Source organism: Atta cephalotes (assembly GCF_000143395.1).
Source record: "Atta cephalotes unplaced genomic scaffold scaffold00041, whole genome shotgun sequence".
In the NCBI taxonomy this organism is placed as follows: Eukaryota; Metazoa; Arthropoda; class Insecta; order Hymenoptera; family Formicidae; genus Atta; species Atta cephalotes.
Window position 1 is genome coordinate 31,895 of NW_012130105.1, and position 22,839 is coordinate 54,733.

The following is a 22,839-nucleotide window of genomic DNA, read 5'->3' on the forward strand; positions in this document are numbered from 1 at the left end:
CCATTCAATGTCATGCAAAAATAATGGATTTCTTTTTACTATACCTAATATTTGCATTTTTCGAATAAACGAATATAGAGAATAAACGCGACATTTATTCGTAATATTAATAGAATTATTATTATTGATAATTATTTATATTAATATCTATAAGTCAATTTTATTAATATTATGACCTCTTCACGACACATTCGTGTTTCGTAAAGGGAGCTTGAGTTACAAAAGCGTAAAATCTTATGCTTATTGCCGATAATGTTAGTCGGCAGCAGTCGGCAGCAAAAAGGAGTATTTCTCCTTGTTATCGATTTCTGGTATATGAAGCCTGAATGTTGGCCAGGAGCAACAAAAGGTGAGTTCAATTTGGCCAAAAGAAAGAAGAGTATCTAAGAGTATACGATATAGGTTGGTATATAACACCAATTTAAGTTTTTAGAAGAACAAGTATACTGAAAAAAAAGTTGTTTAATAACTAACTAAAACGAACTAAACACATTTAATTATTTGTAGATTTGATTATTTTATCAAATTATATTTAATCGAATTTAATTTAATTAATCGTAGTCTGCTTAATGAACAATATTAAGCAGTGTTCAATATTAAGCAGACTACGGTTAAATTCAATTAAATAAAATTTGTTGAATTAACCAAATTTGCAAACAACTACATGTAGTTAGTTGAACAAATTTTTTTTCTCAATGTATAAAAATAAACTGAATATTCGGGAGGGTAAATTGCTTGCAAATTGAATTCTTATATTTTTTTTAAATATTTGCTTATTTAAAATAAAAAAAACAATCAATAAACAACAGGGCTAACGAGAATCAATGTGGATAATCAAGGGCAAGTTTTGTAGATTTTTTAATCTACAAAACTTGTGTTTGTTATTTTAAATAATGTTGATTCTCATTAGTTTGCTATTTGTTAATTTTTTTTATATTTTAAAGATTGAAAACCTGTTTTCATAATTACTGTTTATTACGTATTTATTATTATGATCGTGATTAGATAATCCCGCTGAATTTATCAGCATGCAATAGAAGATGATTAGACGTTAACTGCATTCAGCAGAGAAAGTAATATATTTTCAATTGTAAAAAATTCTTTAATACGATTTTTGGTATTAACGTATTACATATATTCGATGTAAGTAGGAATAGAGATATACCTGAATAGATAACAAATAAAGAAAAATGCGGGTAGGTAGAATAATAACTACGGATAAGTAGGGACTGGTAGGAACTACTGATAGGTATATAGGTAGAACGAGTATAATAAATAGGTAGGAATAAACACATATATGTATACACTGTTAGAAATGTTCTTAAATTTCATTAAATTTTAAGTTACACAATTTAAATTTAATTTCATGACATTACATTATATTTTATATATTTATAATTAAAAAATTAAAAATTATTTGTGTATATATACATAAAATTCAATATATTTTGCATGAAAATTTATGAAATTTAATGTACTTTTAATAAAATGTTATGAAAAGTACACTAAATTTCATAAATTTAATGTACACGTTCATTACATTTAAGTAATTATTGTAACTTAATTTTTAATTAAATCATTCATTACTTTTAATTTCGTTCATAACTACGAGCTTCATTTACATGTAAAGGAAGCTGATGATTATATTTCTAACAATGTACATACTTGATAATTGGAAAGAAGGGATTAAATGTTGAATAAAATTTTTAATTTTAAGTTTTATTATTTATGGGGTTAAAAGTAACATGATAACAGTAAGTTGTAACACTTATATAAAAAAAAACGTTATAAACAAAATATGCAAGGAATATGTAAGGAAGAGATAGAAGTTTGTAATAAATATATTATAAACTTCTATCCTTTCCTTATGTTTTTATATTTTGTTTATAACGATTTTTATATAAGTGTTACAGCTTACTTGTGTTATTTTTGATCCTGGTCTCTTCTATTAGCATCCAAGTATCAAATATGAAAATAAAATCAAATTAATTTCAAATTTTAATGATTTTTCAGCTATTCTTAAATTAAATTTTTTGTAAAATTTTGTATCCATCCAAATTATGTAACGCGTTAATATTGTAATAAATTTTATTGTAAATAAATGTATGCATAATGGTATTAAGTAATATAAAGTTTATGTAAACTATGTCTAGATAAATGTCATCATACTTATTTTTGTAATTTGCTCAGCGATCACTATTAAATTGTACATTCTCTGAAATACATATATCTGTATTATATATTTATTCAATATAGATTCAATATAACATTTATCTTGTCGTAGTAAATCAAATTGTTACGTAATTGATGTAAATTATACGAAATCGACGATACATATAACAACAAAAATTGTTTATTGACCTAATAAGTTTGATAAATATTTAATTTCGAAACTTTTTTTTTAATAATTTGGATTTTATTTTAAATATCAAAAAATCATTAATAATTTTAAGTAACTTCTAAAATTTAAAAATTTGATGTTTAGAATAATCATCAATTTTGTTTCGCATTTTCGCATTAGTATGTACAAATTTATTAAATAAGTCATAAAGATTGGAACTTTGACTGAGGCAATGATTAAATAATTTCTTCTTGCTTGCTTTTTGACATTGGTAACATTACAGAATTGCATATTTTATATATGTATATTTTAGTGATCAATTTATTATATATAGAAGTCATTGCGCTGTTTCTCGCGTCAGATGGATGATTGAGTGATTTGTATCGATGAAAAGTCAAAATTATTTTTATCATAGAAAGTTATTCGTCGTCGCTTTTTGTGAAGTCCATTCGTGAAGTCCATTTTGATGTCTGTTCGGGGATTCTTGTACAGAATCGGAATAAATCCCGAATTTTTTCATTTGCTCTCAGTTCCTGGAAGTAATAATTTTATCAATGTGTCAATGATAATTGCTATGTATTTTAAAGTCAAGTTGCGCAATTAATTTAGTGATATATTTTAGCATATAATTTTCGTCACTTTCTTTATTTTATTAAATGTTCTCCCACTAATAATAATAATGTTAGTAATATTATTGTCTTAAACAATAGGAATTTAGTATTATATGATTAATATTAATACATAATGATTATTATTTAAATCCAAATTATTAAGTAAATAAGTTTAAGTTTTATACACAAAATTTGTTTATTTTTTTGATAATTGCTCTAACAAAAATATGGTTACGAATGTGTATATTTCATTTTCTAACTGTTATTTTAAAAATTATTTTTAGGTATTGGATATCCCGCAATTGCAGAATATTATTAATTATTAATTTATATGTATATATACTTTTCTATGATAAAATACATGCAAAGATTATATTTAATTTTGATCTTTATTGACTTAGATAATTTTGATCAAAATACTTTATAGTCTTTTAACAATGTTATCATGATTACATGAATTTAATTAAAAATGTGTGAGTACAAAAAATTTGAGATAAGTCGAATGGGTACCCTTATATTAGCGAGATATTAAAATTTTTGAAAAATACGGAAAAAATAACAATTATTAAATTTTATATAATAAGTATAAAAGTATAGTTCTTTAAAATTCCATTGTTTTATCGGTTCGGCTTATCTTGAACAGTTGGTACCCGAGAAATTTTTGTATCCATATATATAAAAAATTACAATAACGCATGTATTTTATTATTATTATATATATTCTTTCATAATCACTATTTCATAAAGAAATCATTCTATCCATTTATTTTTAATAAAAGATGATTTTTAGTAATGTGGCAGAACATATTTTCCCACAAATTATAATATTATATTAAAGATGTGATAAAAATGATAATTGACATGCTACCCAAATTATTATTATCGTAAGTATAGTCTGAAAAATTCGGAATCCACACCCTCCTGTAACAAGACTATTTAACGGATGCTTAACTTTTCTTTGCAAATGGATCTTATGAATTTGACGTAGTATCAGAATACATTAAATTCGCTCTCCATTATGAAGATTGTTCTTTTTTGTATCGGAAAACCAGCATTCTATGAGGCAGAGGGATTTTTATATGATGAAATTATTGAGATAGTTATCCTGAACGCAATGAAAGTGTTGTTATAAATATATTAATGACTTTTCATTGTGATATTGTTAAGTTTCATATTCGCAAATTAATAATTAATACGATCTTATTAATTAATATGATCTAATTGTTAATATTTCTAATAGTTAATATTTCTAGTAGTTCTGCGTTTATCAAACATTTATTAAACATTGGTTTAGAAAAATTTGTGTTATCATATTTTCTACGTTTTCATATAATCCCGCATTACTAAAATTTAATTATGTTTCTATATTATCATTTTTATATTTTGAACAGCATTAATAATTGATATTGTATTATAAATAATAATTGTATTATAATTATAATATCGAACTGTATAAAGAATAATACAATAATAAATAATATTTAAAAAGTTATTACAATTTCATTAGCAAAATACGATAAAAATAATTAGACAATAATAATTAGACATAAAAATAAAAAAAATTAATTAAAGATATACTTACCTGCAAAAACGAGCTATTATATTAAATTTATTAGTTTATTTGTTTTATGGGTGAGTATACTTACAAATAAAAGTGGACCGCCGATAAAATTGGCGGGGATGGTGGAGAACCACTATAGCTTGTTTTTGCTAAATTATATCTTAAATTGATAATATATGTTTAGAAGAGATTGAATTTATTAAAAAGAATTTATAAAAGTCTTTCTAATTGCTAGTAATTATAGAGATATGATATATACTAATAATTATGTTTGGTAAAAAAGCTGAAAATTTGCATAAAGAAACATAACTTCGTAATTTTATAAGATATTACAAAATAAATATTATATAAGACAAAATTCACTAAATTAACTAGTTTGAATTTTCAAGTTCGTTTATTAAAATTCAATAATTTTTATTTACATATATAGGAGATGTGAAATAAAAATTTTTTGTTCAAGGATCCATTAAAAATCCTTCCTATGGATAGTCAGCACACTTCTATCCTGAGGTTTTAGTACAGAGACGAACTATATTTACTTTCAACGATACGATTTTATTGATAGTGTCAGAAAATAATCGTATATCACGTTTCCAAACTGAAAATGGATGTACTGGCGGTGATGTACCGGCGATTTCGACAATAACAGGAAAAAGGTCGGCCTCTTTCAGGTTTTTTTCTGCTCGAAGCAGGAAAAGACCGGAAGAAGAATTACGTAGCAGATGGTATAGGTATACGTATTGTTTCCATATCTGACGTCACACCTGTGATTATACACACGCGATATCTCGTATTGAGTCAAATTTAAGAATATACGTATGCGAAAGAAAATGATACTGTGCGAGATTTTGGGTGCGATCCGAATTATGTATCAAGCGCATGATGCTTTATTTGTTCTTATTGTTTATCAACAAATTAATAAAGAAGGATATAATATATGATACATCATGCGCTTTATGCGTAACTCGGAACGCATCCATTATTGCGTTAATTTCAGTTTGTTAAAAATGATACATACCGTTTCCGTACTTGGCGTCAAACCTGAGTTTATACATATGCGAAAGGAAACAGAATGATACTGTACGAAATATTATTGCGTTAATCTCAGTTTGTTAGAGTCATTCGAGATGATTACAGTATAATCAATAAGAAAATAGGATGATACACAGGATATGTTGTTAGGGTATAAACAATAATTTCACATTTTCAAACGTTTCGACTGATTTCCAGTCATTTTCGACGAATTAAATAACATACGTAAATGTAACACTAGATTTTAAATACATTTCATTATGAAAATTTCTCAACGATTATATTTAAGTAAAACGATTCTTCTCAAATCCTGTTGGAAGAGTGCGATCGGGCACTCTTCATTAAGGGGATATTTATTAAGGGGATCCTAAAGTAAAGCTCGAAATTCGATAAAGTCAGAGGTCATCAATATAGAGCGAGTTTTTTAATTCATCAATTGCATCGTGCGCAAATGTAATTTTGTTCCGTAAAAACTGCATTTGCACATAATGCGATTAATCAATAGATGAATTAAAAATTTCGCCCATGATAACATAATATAATAACAAGACTTAAATAATAATTAATATAACAACTTAATTGATATAATTTCATATAACTTATTAATATAACTTATATATAACAACAAGACTTAAATTAATAATCGGTAACAATAATTGATTTGAAAAAAATCTAAAAGTAGTTAAACGTTGAATAAAAAAAGAAATGAGAACTTATCAAATGCAATCTAAAAGAAAATTGTAGAATTTTAATAAATAATGTTGTCAAATTTTTAAAATTGTTGTCATTATAAATTCGTCGGAATTCAAATAGTAATGGGATGCATCAAATATTATTCAAGTGTTATATATATTATCAAAAGCATGATAAACAAATATAAGATTTGTAAACAACATTCAACTCATTCAAGGTGTTCATGTGTAAAAAATAATTATTTTAATTTTTTCAAAACATTAACATATGCATGCAAAAATTCTGTATCTTATTTTAAATTTGAAATGTTTTCCTTTAGTGTAATATGTAACAGAAATGGGATCTTCTATTTAAAAATCTCTCACAATCTATGATCTTAATGTCCTCTTAATCAAATTTATGGCCTAATTTATGTTCGGTAGTAACAGATTTATTGGTAATTGTTCTATTAATCTTATTGTGATGTTTGGCAATTCTCATTTTTAATTTCCCTCTGTCCCACGTAAGTTACATTATATTTTTTGCAACAAATCTTGTAGACATTTTTTATGATTGGAAAAAAGAATACATATCTTTCTAAAATTTAACTATCTCTTCAAGTTTATTTAATTAAAATAAAAAAAGACAATTTTATATTCATAATAAATATCATATATAAATCTTTAGTTATGTTCTTAGATTTCTTCGAAATCTGTAGTACGTATATAAGATATAGTGAGTCCCCCCCCTTTCCTTCCGAGGTGGTTTAATAGAATCTTGAGAAGTAGTATTTTTAATAAAATTGTTTATAATTTTTAATAAAATTGTTAAATAAAATTGTTGTTTCAGGTTTTTTTTATTAAAAAGAGTTTTAATTCGTAAGTTAATCGTGTCAAATATGAAATTAAAAGAATATAATCATCCAAGAAAGTTTTAATAATGAAATTAAGATTTTTCTCATAAAATTTTGAATGTGGCAATAAAAAGGCTCTGTCTATCATGCTCATTAATATCTCTCTTTTTGCGAAAATGGATGAAGAGAAAGGAAATTGAGATATATATCTTTCCGAAAACAGCTGGTTTTAGGCGCATCGGGGCATTTTGAAACGGGGGACGCCTTGAAACCCAACACCAAAAACAATTTAATGTTAATATAACTAATTATTTAAAAACATTGAAAATATATATATAAATTTGTGATATATCAACGTAAAGAAGATAAAAACAACTGATTCGTGTGTTTTTCTTTTATATCGTGCTTCTTTTCGTTCTAACTAGATATATCTACATATAGTTTATATCAATCAGTCATTCATAATGAAATAAATAAAAGAAAAAAATCAGTGAAATCGCAAGAGTTTGAACAGTGGACATACGCGCGGCGAGAGACGTGAGGATAACTTTTTATTGTAGTTAGCTTCGTAGTTCGGTAAACTTTCAATTATTTTTGTTCGAAAGTGAGATGTTGCCCTCACGCGAAATTGTGTATTTCAATTTATATTTACATATGTACATATAAGATATATTATAGTTGTTATGTTTTATAAATTTTGCAATTTATGTTTAATTATTCTGAATGAAAATACAGAATAATTTATTCTATTCAAGAAAAATTGTTTAGGATACATCATTTATAATACAAACACCGATATGCTTTGCAAATAAATACATACATTGATATATGATTATATGAATGAATTATATTCGAAATTTTGTTATTATTATATATTGTATGAATGAGAGATAATAAAGCTTCCGCTTTTTAAAATCTTGCGACAAAGATGCTGGATCCGGTTCTATCCGAGAACGTCAGTTTATGAAGCCAATCAAACTTTAAAGTGATACAATAAAATATATTAAAGGACCGTAATAATACAAACTATAGAAATCAAAACTTTAAACGGATTAACTGGATCTTAATAATATATACTTGTACGATTATGTGAATTTATATACTACGTATGTAATCCTTAGAAACGCGCGCCGAAATGATTTTTCGGTCTTGAAACGCTAACTCTACTAAACTACCGCAGTAATATCACGAGTTAAATTGATTGTTAAATTGCTAGTCAATTTAACACGTGATATTACTGCGGTAGTTTAGTAGAGTATATAAATTTACATAAGAATCATACAAGCATTAAGCTAGCTAGACCATTTAAAGCTTTGATTTTTAAAGTGATATCTTGTATAACATCAATTAAATGTTAGGCACTGCCAATGCCAGATCAACTGACTATCTGAAAAAGAAAGTTAGTCTGAGCTAATAAGAGTCAGCGTGAGTGGAGGTGCGCAATAAAATTTTAACAAATAAATTTGTTACTCCATTTGATGTTGATGTCTTCTTTATTTAAAATCTTGATAAATCATTGAACGTTTCAATTCTCTTTGGAATCTTCATCAGTAATATTCATAATCCATATTAGATTTCGAACGATCAAAGTAGAGTCACAGGTTGCTAAAACTGTAGTGTAATCACGATCGCCAAATCCCATCATGAAACTTTGGATAATATTAATATTCACAATTAACTTTTTAATCTACATATTATGTAGATTTACTTAGTAGTAGAACTCCGTTTAAGCCATCCGAAGTGACGAATAGGTCTAATAAACGTTTAAATTGACAAAGGTCGGATCGACGGAAAACAATAAATTATAATATTACAGTTTTGGCAACCTGTGAGTGACTCTACCTTGACCGTTCGCGAATCTAATATGGATTACGAATATTATTGATATAATTTATACTGTTCCAAAGAGAATCGAAACATTTAATAATTTATTAAGATTTTAAATAAAGAAGACAACATATCAAATGAAATAACAAATTTATTTATTAAAATTTTATTGTGCACCTCCGCTCGCACTAACTCTCATTAATTCAGATTAATTTTGTTTTTGTTATTTTTAAAGAGAGAATCTTTGTTTAATATATTTATTTTGTAAAAAGGAAGATCTCACACACACACACACACACACACACACACACAGACACACACATACAAAATTCCTAACTCCTCAAAGTTCAATTCTCCAATTTCTGTATACAAGATTTGCAATGACGAGGGAGAGCGAAGAATCCATAAAATATTGTGTGTTAAACTTTCATCTAAAAATCTTTCCGACAAACGTAAAAAATGTTGAGTTAAGAACAAGTTGAATTATAATATTCTTTTTTGGATATATTGCAATTTGGAAATATTGAATTTTAAAAGTTCACTGTCATAGAAATACGATTGAATTTTTTTCAATTATTTAAAATACGATTGATTTTTTTCCATTGCTCTTCGCATCAAACTTGAAAAAACTATTTCATTTAATCATTAAATATTTTATTAGAGGTTTTATTAGAGGATGATATTCGATAAAATTTTTTCGAGTACATGCAATCATCCACATTTCGTCTCGTATATAGAGAAGATGTATCATAAAATGTTATCTATTTTGAACACGTATCTGAATACTACGGATGTAGTATTCGAAACGGAAATTAAATTTGTCTGCATTATGATAGGAAGCCGATATTAATGCGCTGATAATAATGTAATTTCTTTATTTCAGCGTACATTGAAGAATATTTTTGAGCAATTTGAATTAGATAAATTTTATGTAATTTTGTAATAAATTCCAAAATTTATTCCAAGTTACAAATTAAGTCTTTATTTATGAATTTCTTTATTTATATCTTTATTTATATAATTAATATCTTTATTTATATTATTTATATATATAAATATCGCTCGCCTATTGGACTATATGAATCGTTTACCCATGATTTTAAATGCTTTGGAATTAATATTAGGATAATATTCTTTTCCGTCCTTGTCCACTACATCAGCGAAGTTTTTTGTGAAGAATTCTTCGAATCCCGCACCCGCTGCTGACTTCTGTGAAATTATCGATGTGAACGCAGTGGCTGTTGCTGGCACTCCATACGTAAATCCGATAAAATCTCTAGATTGAGATTTTTTTGTAAGATATAAAATATTGATAAATTTGATTAATGATAATCTGATTAATGATAATATGATTGGTGTTAAATTAATAGAAATCAAGTATAAAATTATTACAAATAGTGTAGATGCAAGATCTTGAATGCAAGATTTATTGAAAATAAGAGAAAATAAGAGAAAAAATTGAAATGCTACTTTATTCTAAAAAGATTTATGCAATTTTTTTTCAATTTTTTTGAACCATATGAACTGTGGCATGTATGTGAAATGGCCGAGAATCAATAACTTAATATATTCTTCATATGCAAATTAATATCCTAGTAAATTATACCTGACTTTTAGTAATTCCTTGCTTAATCCGTATCCTCGATAATTGGGGTCGACACTAAGTCCAACAGCATTTATATACTTGTCAATTTCGTAACGTTCGTATATCATACTCGTTATAGATAGAAGATTATATGTAATTTTGATTTTTTCTGATTTAAACTGAAACAATTATCAATTTTATTATATTATCAATTATATTATATATTGCCATAATATAACACTTAATATATAGATAAGAAAAAATTCCTTAAAACAATGGTTGCGTTCAGCAGAATGTTTATTTTGCAATTGTTGGAAATTTTCTTCGCGTTGATTGGATTATATTTTTAAATCTAGAAGAATGATCCTATTTCATCAGAGAATCATAAAATGATTGCGATAAAACTGTTGTGTTCTGCTGAACGCAGCCAATGTTACGACAAAAGGCGAAAAGAAATAAAAACAAAAATACGAATAAGAAATTAAAACATTTAACGATCATTATAATGAATAAATATTTATAGGCTGATATATCATATTCCATATAATATAACAATATTGTTATGATAAAACTTAGAATTATAATATCATACAATTATATTTAATTATATTATACAGGATATTTTTGATAATTGCGAATTTTTAAAGGACACATCTCGTTAAATTCAACAACTGTTACGTATCAATTTTGTTAAGTAATCTACGGAACAATTTTTGTTAAGTAATCTGTGTTCGACATTGCATTTTTAAAATGTTAGGTGTCAATTTTTAATCTTAAACGCTATTTGATTTTTGTAAAGTAATTAGAATAGAATTTAAAAAATTATATATTTCTTGATTTTATTTTGTTTATTTTATTACTACAAATATTTAAAATAATAGTTTGCTTATTATACAAGCATTGCATTACATCTATGGCGCATTCATTAATGCACTTAAAAAAATCCTATTAGAACTATTGCGAATCACATATCCCATGATGAACTCATTTTGGATATCAACAAGAGTGCACTTCTGCACATATAATAAATTATTGACATACTCCCGTAGAAAAAATCAAGGCATGTATTGACAGAGTCTAGGAGATACAGATTACTTAACAAAAATTGTTCCATTGACAATTTAATCCAGTATTCTTTGTATTTATCATAAATCTGGAAACACTCTGTATGCACTTATAAGTACTTATAATAGAACTCGCACAATAGAATATGTGAATTCGAATACAGTAACCAAGAGTAACCAAATTTACAAATTTAATTACTAACAAAGTTTAATGTAGCTAACCTGATCGGACAAATTCTTTTTTTGATTTTTAACCTCGATACCCAAAACATTCATACCGGCGATTATAGGTTTGCCACCATTGGGATTGTCGATGAATGCAGCTACGGATATGTCTTCTGCGAGTAACAGACGCCATAACGTAGTTATATCTTGTATAAATAGAGGATCATTTTTTACATCTACAAATAGTATAGAATAAGAAGTGACGAAAAACAGGTATAATGAGTGATTGTATAAAAAATAATAATTTTTTCCGTTAGGAATTATTCTAAAAATAAAAATAATCTGAGAGAGAGGGGAAGAGAGAGAGAGAGAGAGAGAGAGAGAGAGAGTAGTTTGACTTATTCTAATTACTGTTAAAAATGTTCTTAAATTTCATTAAATTTTAAGTTACACAATTTGAACTTAATTTCATGACATTATATAAAATTTAATGTATTTTCATAAATTTAATTTACGTTCATTACATTTAAGTAATTACTGTAACTTAATTTTTTCAGTTAAATCATTCATTACTTTTAATTCCGTTCATAATCACGAGCTTCATTTACATGTAAAGGAAGCTCATGGTTACATTTCTAACAGTGTAGCTTTTTTTATTTTACAATTAAATTTACAAATAATAAATGAGAACATTATTAAGATCATTAGGTCTTCGATCGATAAAACTTACTCAAACATTGACAAGTTGGTTCATCGACTAAAAAGTATGTGCACATGTGTTGAATCGCGTCCTCATACCGATCCTCGGGAATCTCCTGAATCGTGAATTTCATTAGCTTCCCATCCTTATTTTTCTTTTCTATCACTTGCCAAATCTTAGGTGGCTGACACAACGATTTAACGCGCAGCATTTTATTTGATTCCTTTTATAAATCTTCTCTGACGATTTCAATTCTTATTTTCTACGTGTACAATTCTAAGCACTGCACTTTGTTCAAACGTCGCAGAAACGTATGATCTTTAACATTAATAATGCGCCGACCTCTGTCCGTTGCTCACCAGATGGCTACTGTCGATTGAATGATTTGGCTTTATTATCAACTGTAACATTGCCCTACTGAAAAAAATTATGTCACAACGTTATATAATGAAATCATATAATTAAAATATATAAATTATGTAACAAATTGTTGCAAGTCAGTACGTAATTTTTTTAAACAACGCAATTTGAAAAATACATGATATTGAAAATAATTTCATTCATCATGTGATTTTATAGTTATCGAATTTTGAAGAATTGAATGAGAGAAGAAAAAAGAACATATTATCATGACTTTTCAAATTACTTATTTTTAAAAAATCACATACTGATTTGGAACAATCCGTTACGTGATTTATATGATTTCATCATGTAACTGACTGTGATGTGATTTTGTTCAGTAGGGTATGCTCACTATACTACTTCACGAATAACAGATGCAGTACTGTCGTAATAATATATGTTATCGTATATATATATATGTTATCGTTTCTTTGCTATCTATTTTGTTTGCATGTATGACTTTTTTCTATATTCGTTTTATCTACAAAATTATAGATTTTCACAAGATAATTTATGTGATAGCTACAATGTTATAAAATTGTTGTTGTTTGAAAAGAAGAGAAAAATGAGATAAACTAATTTAAATATAAATAAATAACAGCTAAAAACTAAACTAACAATAAAAAGAAACGGAAAGTATAATTTTATTAAAAAAAAAAACTAATTGTAAATATATTATAAGTGCAGTAACTCAGTTTACTTTTATAACAATGTGTAGCCGTATTATAATAATCTATTTACGTTTCTCATGAAATAGTTAACTCGCATCAATCGCATGACAAATACTTTATACGTACAGTGCTAGAGCACTTATCCATTCATTATCACAACGTGCATGTGCAATTCTCGTTCCACTTCTCTTATGTAGATTAACATTATTTATATGTTGGGCACATATGTACACGTATTACTACTCACTTTATAATAATATTGTAAGTTTAATGCTTAGCCACGCTGTTAAAATGCATACAATTCCAATAACCGAATTCAATAATCGAAGCAAGCTGTTTTCTAAATAATTCGTGTGTATTATATTTATTCATTGCGATTATTCTACTTTCAAATAATGATGTTGAAAATTATTTATTTTAAAGAACATGTACTCTTTCTATATTTTAAACATTCAAACTCATATTGATGTGATCAAAAGACTTATAAGATTTTTTCCAGATTAAAATATTAAGTGCATCATATAATTTTTGTATAATTTTTGTATTAATGTCATTTGGATCCTATCGGACCATATTAAGATAATTTTTTACCCATAATTTATATGTCTTTGTATTTAATTAGGAAAATATTCATTTTCGTCCATTAAGTTTTTCAAATCCAGCATCTCTTTTTGCTGTTGATTTCTACTGTGTGGCATGCAGTGCCACTTAGGACTCCGTATATAAATCCGGATAAGATTTTTAGATTTAATTAAGTTGAGATATTAATAAGAACATAAAACTGATTACGTGATAAAATACATAATAGAAATCGAGTATGAAAAACCAGAAATAATTTACGTATACCAATAATGAAATAATGATTATTTTATTGATATAACAAATATAAATTTAAAAATATATAACTTTTACACTACTTTGGCAATATAAAACAAAGATATTAAGCAAAAAGAGACAGATATTATATTGATATTATATCGGAAATTAAAAAAAGAATAAAAACTATTTCCTTAAAAAAATATTTTTTTAATTTCAATCTGATATGAAATTATAAAACATCGATAATTTATTGCATTTTTTATGTGTAAAATAATAAAATAAATTTGTAAAATAAATTTATGTGTTTCAACATAAGTTACATAATCAATAAATATTTTCAGTATATTTTAGAGATGTGTGCGATCTCCGGATCAATCTGCTAAACATCGATTTTTTACAAAAAAAAAAAGTATATCGCTGTAAAATAGTTTTCTTTATTAAAGTTCTTTATTAAAATTCCCACAAACACTGATTTACATTTAAAGAGAATATTGATGAGGTCAGTCAAGACAAACGAAGTGAGTTTATAAAGACGATAAATAAATATTGTCAATAGAATATAACGAAAGTAAGCTTGCTATGAAGAAAATTGCAATTAAAATGCGAATGTTTTAATTATAGAGAAATTCATGTCAATAACATAAATTAGATAATGATTTGATGTAAATTAATTTATATTAGATAAGAATACTGATGATGATATAATGTAGATAAAATAATGTAAAATCGAAACATCTGCTATTTATAAATTATAATTGTTTTCATTTCGCAAATACATCCAACATAAAGTTTATATGCTCATTGATAATTGACAAAAATGATAGCTTTGATGCTTGAATATAAACCTTAATTAAGTCAGATAAAAATACAATAATTTCATCATTAAAAATATAATTATATTAAATAAATTGTCTATATTATCAAATTACGCAGATTAACGCACGTTAATTAATTAAAATTGTAGATAAATTGAATTTTTGATTCAATGAAAAGTTTGGTGATCATTTTTTTAAATACATTATTTAACAGGAATTTTAACGTTGTTACAATAGTATAATAAATCATTACATAATACTAAATTTTCAAACTCTAGTTATAATTAATATATTAATTATTTTTTTATAGAGTTAGCTATTCAAATTAATTTTAGGTTTAACATATCTTTATTAACGACGATTATTATAAATTTATTATAAACTTTCATTAAAAACTTTCCAAGCATAATAGATAAAAGTGTTTATTCAGAATGATCTGATCTGTGGAAGAATAAAACTTACCAACTATTGTGCAACGATTCCGAGCTTCGAATATCGCTGGAACTTCGGATGTGGAGAAAAAAATAAATTCATGCTTTCATTATAAAGAGAATAAATCTTTATTCTACTTGTAATTCATTATATAATTCCACCTTCTCACTTTCGTGACGTTATACTACTTCTGGACCATTGACGGTCAAAATAATGCATAAATGTAAATTCTGACTAACTCTTCGCTTGCATTCATATTTTCGGTTCTATCCTTTGTTTTTCTCGGTTATTCTTACTGAATTGGCAACTTGTATAAACGACCAAAGTCAGAAGTATGGATAGCGATTTTATTTTACTAAATGATTATTATAAATTTTCTATAATCTTTCCATGTTAAAATTTATATGAAATTATTGAAAAGGAAAGGGAAACCCTTTCCCGGAGGCCGGTATACAGAACGCACTTACAATGATGTTAGCACGCTAACATACTGTATTTTACGTTACACGTTAGAATTTCAAAGATAAAAGTGCATTTTGAATACGGACCGAGGAATGAGTACTAAGTGGGAACAGAAATATTGATTTAGGATCGATTGTTCCATCTTTGGATACACTATAAGGTAATTTACTTATTGAATAAACAAAAGAGTAAAAGAGTTAGAACATAAGAGAGAATAAACAAAAGAATAAAAGAGTTAGAACATAATGCCCATTTCCAGCAATGTAGATTAACTTTAATTTCGGTTCAACTTATTCTTCTTTTTCTAATCTTTAGAATTAGAAAAAGACGAAGAGGTGGAAACGAGTATAAGAAAGTATGATAGTGAGCTGAAGTTTATCGAAAGGTGAAACAATCCAATCATATAAAAAGATATATATCCGATAGCCTCGCTGTGTATCGTTTTACTTATTTATTCTAATTTTTTTTTTATGAATATTATTTCTGAGACTATTCTTTTATAAAAAGGTGTAAGACAAACGAAAAGAAAACTCAAAAGTAACATAATAAATGAACATAGAGTAGATTTTGAACATAGAGTCGAGAAAAAACTCTCTGATTCGCTTTCTCAATTTTCGCTACATCAATTAAATTACTAACACAAATTGGATTAAAATGATTTTATTCAGAATCATCTTTTTATGTATAAATCGCCTCCAAAATTAATATTTCATTGTCATGTAATTCCTCTTCTAAAATTAAAATAATATTCCAATCAAATTCATGCGAATAATTAAGTCTAGGAACAGTAATTACTGAGAACTGATTGATATTTCTATTGATACGATTTTTATGTTCGGAAATTCTAGTTTTCATTAAAAACTTTCCAAGCATAATAGATGAAAGTGTAATAATAATATTCCAGTCAAATTCATGTGAATAATTAAGTCTAGGAACAGTAATTGCTGAGAACTGATTGATATTTCTATTGATACGATTTTTATGTTCGGAAATTCTAGTTTTCATTAAAAACTTTCCAAGCATAATAGATAAAAGTGTTTATTCAGAATGATCTGATCTGTGGAAGAATAAAACTTACCAACTATTGTACAACGATTCCGAGCTTCGGATATCGCTGGAACTTCGGATGTGGAGAAAAAAATAAATTCATGCTTTCATTATAAAGAGAATAAATCTTTATTCTACTTGTAATTCATTATATAATTCCACCTTATCACTTTCGTGACGTTATACTACTTCTGGATCATTGACGGTCAAAATAATGCATAAATGTAAATTCTGACTAACTAACTCCTCGCTTGCATTCATATTTTCGGTTCTATCCTTTGTTTTTCTCGGTTATTCTTACTGAATTAGCAACTTGTCGCATTCTGTTAATCAGTCGAAGTTGCAACGATTGAGTTCTCTGTACCAATCGCTCACAACTGGATTATGCCCGATATATCAATTTAATTTCTGATTGTTTTTCTGCTTTAGTGAAATGAAAAAAATACTTTTAGATTTTATAGTTATTGCACATAGATGAAAAAATGAAAATTTTTTTCTTTAATCATGTGATATATAAGACATGGCTCTTTTTATTCTATAATGTAAGTGTTAACATGGGCGTTGGTTGTGTAAAAAAAAATCCTAGTTAGAATTGATATAGTATTTTCACAACACATTGTTATACAGTATACATATAATGTAGACATCATACATGTATATACATATGTATATATACATATGTATACAAGAAATATTAATAATAGATACATGTACTATATGTATGACAATAACCTACGTATTTGTAAAGTCCGTATTGAAGTCATAATCATCGGAAGTAAATTTAAATTCTTCAAGCTGTCCCGCTAGCTTGATAGTAGCTTTTTCTGGAAATTGAGAAGTGACATTAAAAAAATTAAATATTATAATTTTAATCTTTTTTCTTATTTTTTTATCATACCTCTTTTCAATCGTTCTTTTTTTTCCTTCTTGAATTGAAGTTTCTTGAGTTTATTTAGTTTTTGATTGCCTTCAATTTCGAAAAGTGGATCTGCTTTCTTCTTTCTTTCAGTAAACTTATCCTTCTTCGTATCTTGCAATTTCTTTTTCAATTTTTTCTGCACTTTGTATTCCTGCAATAACATATCGGCCAAATATTACAAAATAATTTTTATAGCGCATACAAGTTTCAAAAATATCCAATGCATCATCCATATTTGATAAATATGTTTCTAATACTTATATCTTACCGCTTCCTTTTGTATTTCGATCTCCATTGCCGTCGTGACAGGACCTGTACTATTGATCAAGACAGGATCTGTGGTAGGATTATTTGTAGAATATGTCGTGAAATTATCAAGCATCATTCTTTCTTCCGCAGCAAAACTTTCAATATCAAATTCTTTAGCTATTTGATTGACTATTTCGGCAGATATGTGACATACCGGTTGTTCAGGTGGAACTGTATAATATCTAACAAAAATATTTTAAATATTAGAAATTATCACTGTGTAAAGATTTGAAATGATATAATACAACAAACCTGATTTTTCCAGAATTCCAATCCTCGATAATGCCACGCGCAGCAGCAACCGCATCAGGTATTCCACCTTTCTTATATTTTCCCATTCGTGCTGCTTTCATGGCAAAAAATTCATCTGGTGTTGAAAAATCTTGCATATTGTACAACTCCATTATCTGTTGTCGCGAGACTCTTTTCAAAATTGCAGTTGCTGGTTTAAAAGGATCTTTCAATGCCTGAATTCTTACTGCATTTTTTAGAGCTACAGATGTATCATCAGAATTTTCATCAGAATTAGCGAATACTATACCAGGAGAATCTAACAATTTTATTTTAGAATCTAATTGAACAATTTGCATTGTTTTCGTTATTCCTGAAATTTAAAAAAATCATAAATTGTATCAATAAGTGTACAAATATTAATTAATTGGCTTAATTGTATAAATGTTTCATTAATTATAAATTACTACAAAACAATTTTTTTTATTAAAAAAGAATTAACAAACTCGAAAATGTAATCGCTAAAACAAATGACATAAGTATAGTTGATACAAGAAGGCAATAAATAATTACAATAATTAATTACCTGGTATATTTCCTACGTTGCATGCTTTATTGCGTTTCAAAGAATTAATAACGCTAGATTTTCCTACGTTTGGCAAACCAACAACACCCACTCTAATGCTTGTTTTTACATTATTACTATTTCTACAATAATTTCCGAGTAGCGACAGGAGCAATTCCGCTCCAAAGCAAGTGTTGCTCTGTATCATGGATTCCGTTTTCTTTCCTAATTTTCTTCTACCTAATCGATTTGCTTGGTTTTGTGTGGACGACTTAAATGCCACAGTAGGTAAACTGGCCCTCAAATACTTTAACCATTGATCTAAATTATCTCTGGGAATCAAATCAGCTTTATTCAAAACCAACACCAGTCTCTTGTTTCCTGCAGCTCGGACTACTTCTTCTACCTGTATTCAGATATTAGTAACAACAAAGTAATGACGCAGCTCGTATTGTAATTAACAACAAATAGATAAAAAAGATCAAAACAATGAGCGAATCAAAGATCTTGCTTTAATTAATCTATTTTATTTCATATTTAATATATCAGACGTTTTAATATATCAGCCTTACTAAGTCATCTTCAGCCGCAATAATAATATTAATACGTATGAATCACTTTCATCCCACACACAATTCTTTGAAAATATGATAGTAAACATGTAACATTACTATTTCTATTTTTTCATTACAAACTGTGTGATTAAAATAGTATTGCAGATAATAACTGTGTCGTTAATTTTTATATGAATTTTAAGTTTACTGACATTTTTAAAGAATTGTGTAATAGAATGAAAGTAATTCATATGTATTAATATTAATATTGTAGTTGAAGAGAACTTAGTAAAATTGAAATGTTCTACATATTAAATATGAAATGAAATATAGATTATTAAGACAAAACTTTTTTGTTCATTATTTTAACTTACTTTCCTCTTATTTGATGTCAGATATATCACTAAATTAATATACATTTAGATTTGGAACAAAAATTTCACAAAACTTGCCTCTTTGCATCGTGTTCCCAATGGATCACGAGCATCAACAACTTCAAGAATAACATCAGCTGCATCCAGAACCTTTTTGAATTCTTTATAATAAGCTTTAAGTGAATTTTCTTCTTTAGCAACACCTTTTTTTATTTGATCTTGACCTGAATCTATTTCCATTGATTTATGTGCCAACTGCTTATTCTCAGCCTGTTTAACTAATCCTTGGAGACCATCTTTGGCGAGTTGCTCACGTTTTCTTTCACGCGCTGCTTTCTTCTGTTTCTGTCTTTCCTCTTCCCGTTGCTTCTTCATTGCCTCTACTTCTTTCAATATATCCTCTTTGAATGGACACTGATTTGGTATTTCCACTACCTTGGGTTTTCCTGAATAAAATTGAACTTATCAAACTATTTTAAATACAAATGTATATCTCTATATTTGATAAATTAGAACACTGACTTTTAGAATTCTTCTTAGCCTCTTTCCTCATTTTTCGGTTATGTTCACGAACTTTTTTCTCGATCTTATACCTCTTCCGTGCCGGCATGCGCTTACTTTGCTTATCTATATCATAATAAAATGAGAAAATTATTTTTAGAAGAACTACATTAATGTAATAATAATATAATATATATATGATAATAATGTCTTTGTTATTAATTACCATTCTAATGCACATAACCTAACATGTACATGCAACATATTTTAATCCTCCTCATAAAGTACATAAAGCTTCGAATTCTTTTATGATTCAATATACTTACTGCGAAACTTCATATTTGCCAATATAACTTTACTATAATATAACTTTACTATAAAACTATCACAATATTTTTACAATAACATTCGAAATAAACATGTGCAGACGATCGGAGCTCGGACAGAGTTGAATTTTGGAATGCACTCCTGAGTACAAAAAGTGTAAGCAAACAGACCTCGTATTTCATCGCAATAAATTACTAGGAAGTTACTACTTCAGATTTTGAATGTAATTTAAACAAAAATTAGCAAAGATATGAAATTCTAATAAAATTTTATGCTGCGAAGATTTTAAAAAATTTCTAATCTTTTTTTAATTCTATAATTTAAGAAAATTCATCTTCTAAAAATAAAAAAACTATCAATCGAGCAGTGATCTTTCGAAGTGATTTCGATTAAAGCCTATTCTACAATGTGCTCTTTGTTTTCTGTTTTTGTTTTTTATCTTTTGTTTTTTTCTCCTTTGCAATTATTTTATCGATAATTGTATTTCTTGCTACATATTTTTGTTTCTTTCGAAATTCGTTAATTTTTATATCTCTAGCGATATAAAACAAAAAACCGGATAACAAGCAAAAGAACAAGATGTAAATAATAACAAAAAGCAAGAAATAGGAAACAAAAAGCACATTGTAGAACAGACTTAAATCTTTTGATTAACTTATATACATATAATAAATTAAAATTTTTTTTTGGTGAAAAAAAAAATATTAACGAGTGCACACTCAGCACATTAGTGCACATTAAAATCGTCGTGAAGATTACAAAAACCGATTAAATCGTGAAATACTCGATACACTTTATTATGTGCTGTTAAATAAAATATTTTATAATTCAAAACATTTACATTTATTTTTATATTCAGATTAAATCAATGTATAACGGCTTTAACATAATGCCATAATGATTTTATTCAAATTTTAAATTATACAATGAATCCCTAATTAAATTTTTCTCTTTAGATCATTCTAATGAAACTTTTTCTTAGAATTGTTTATGTAGTATTTTTATAAATAATTTTCTTTTTAAAAAATTTCTCACATTTCTTTATATAAATTGAAGTGTTCTTCAAAGTACTAAGAAAGTTTATATTTTTTACAAATAAATTCTTTATAAGTGTATGAATTCTGAAATATTTTAAGAAGAATTTTAAGACGCCACATTTTCTATAATTTTTTAAAAAATTAAATAATTAAATTATAATTTTTTATAATAAATTTTAATTTTTCAAATTTCACCAGAAATTTTTTAGCTATAAAAATTTTATAGCTATAAAAATAATAGAAATCTTAAAATATTTATTATTTTAAAAAATTTACATATATGTTAAATTCTAAGAAAATATATTCAATTTTTTTCTTATTGTTAAAAAAAGGAAACATTTTTAATGTTTTTGAAAAATGTTACAATTTATATAAAAATTTTGAGAAAAATTTTCACTAAATCGAATAAACAGCAAAAACAATAGAATTTGTTAACTGCATCCATGTTAATAAATATCACAGATGTTACCTTGACAAATTAATTGCCTATTAAGTTAATCGGAGTTGAAGTCGCTCTCGAAATAATTCAGTTCATCCAGCGGAAAGATTGATTACAAAAAGTTTCTAGCTATATTTTATTCTTTCTAATCTATTCTTTTCGATCTTTTAAATTACTATTAATTAAATTACTAATAATTAACAATTCTTATCCAAATTATCGAAATATTACATATTATTAAATTAAATATGAATATTATTTAATAAATTCATCGTCAATTAAGTTAATCACAGGCTGAGGATGGACGGTGAAAGGCACATGCATATACGAGGATGCGCATTCTCATACTTTCATCTCATTTTACAAGTGGCACTCGTCTGACACAGTATATAGAGACAAGGCCGTTCTGCCATGCAGAATAGAAATTTCCGTAAATTAATTTTACGCTCGTCCCGCGAAACGTCCCTCGAAATCGCGAGAGAGTGATACAGTTTCTCCTATCCTGATTCCCACGCCGTGTCGTA

General features: G+C 26.6%; 2 protein-coding genes across 2 annotated transcripts in view; both read right to left on the reverse strand.

The window, feature by feature from the left end:
* LOC105622154 overlaps positions 1 to 12,622 on the reverse strand; it is a 32,743-nt gene extending 20,121 nt beyond the window's left edge. The window contains exons 1-2 of the mRNA XM_012203584.1: positions 12,442 to 12,622; positions 11,769 to 11,947 (exon numbers count right to left, since the gene is read on the reverse strand). Coding sequence (XP_012058974.1) covers positions 11,769 to 11,947; positions 12,442 to 12,622 — 360 coding nt within the window. The remainder of the gene's footprint in view (positions 1 to 11,768; positions 11,948 to 12,441) is intronic.
* Positions 12,623 to 17,566: 4,944 nt separating this feature from the next.
* On the reverse strand, positions 17,567 to 20,851 carry LOC105622155 (guanine nucleotide-binding protein-like 3 homolog). The gene is made up of 8 exons (XM_012203585.1): positions 20,839 to 20,851; positions 20,534 to 20,638; positions 20,090 to 20,457; positions 19,105 to 19,489; positions 18,540 to 18,891; positions 18,247 to 18,469; positions 17,958 to 18,129; positions 17,567 to 17,883 (listed from the first exon to the last, which is right to left on the reverse strand). The coding sequence occupies exons 1-8, from the start codon at positions 20,849 to 20,851 to the stop codon at positions 17,792 to 17,794; spliced, it is 1,710 nt and encodes a 569-aa protein (XP_012058975.1). The 3' UTR covers positions 17,567 to 17,791.
* Between the last annotated feature and the right edge of the window lie 1,988 nt (positions 20,852 to 22,839).

Coding starts and splice junctions, on each gene's coding strand:
- LOC105622155 (XM_012203585.1), bottom strand. Junction 18,892..19,104: donor CAACGTAGGAAATATACCAG/GTAATTAATTAT, acceptor TTTAAATTTCAG/GAATAACGAAAACAATGCAA. Junction 18,130..18,246: donor TCGAAATACAAAAGGAAGCG/GTAAGATATAAG, acceptor ATGTTATTGCAG/GAATACAAAGTGCAGAAAAA.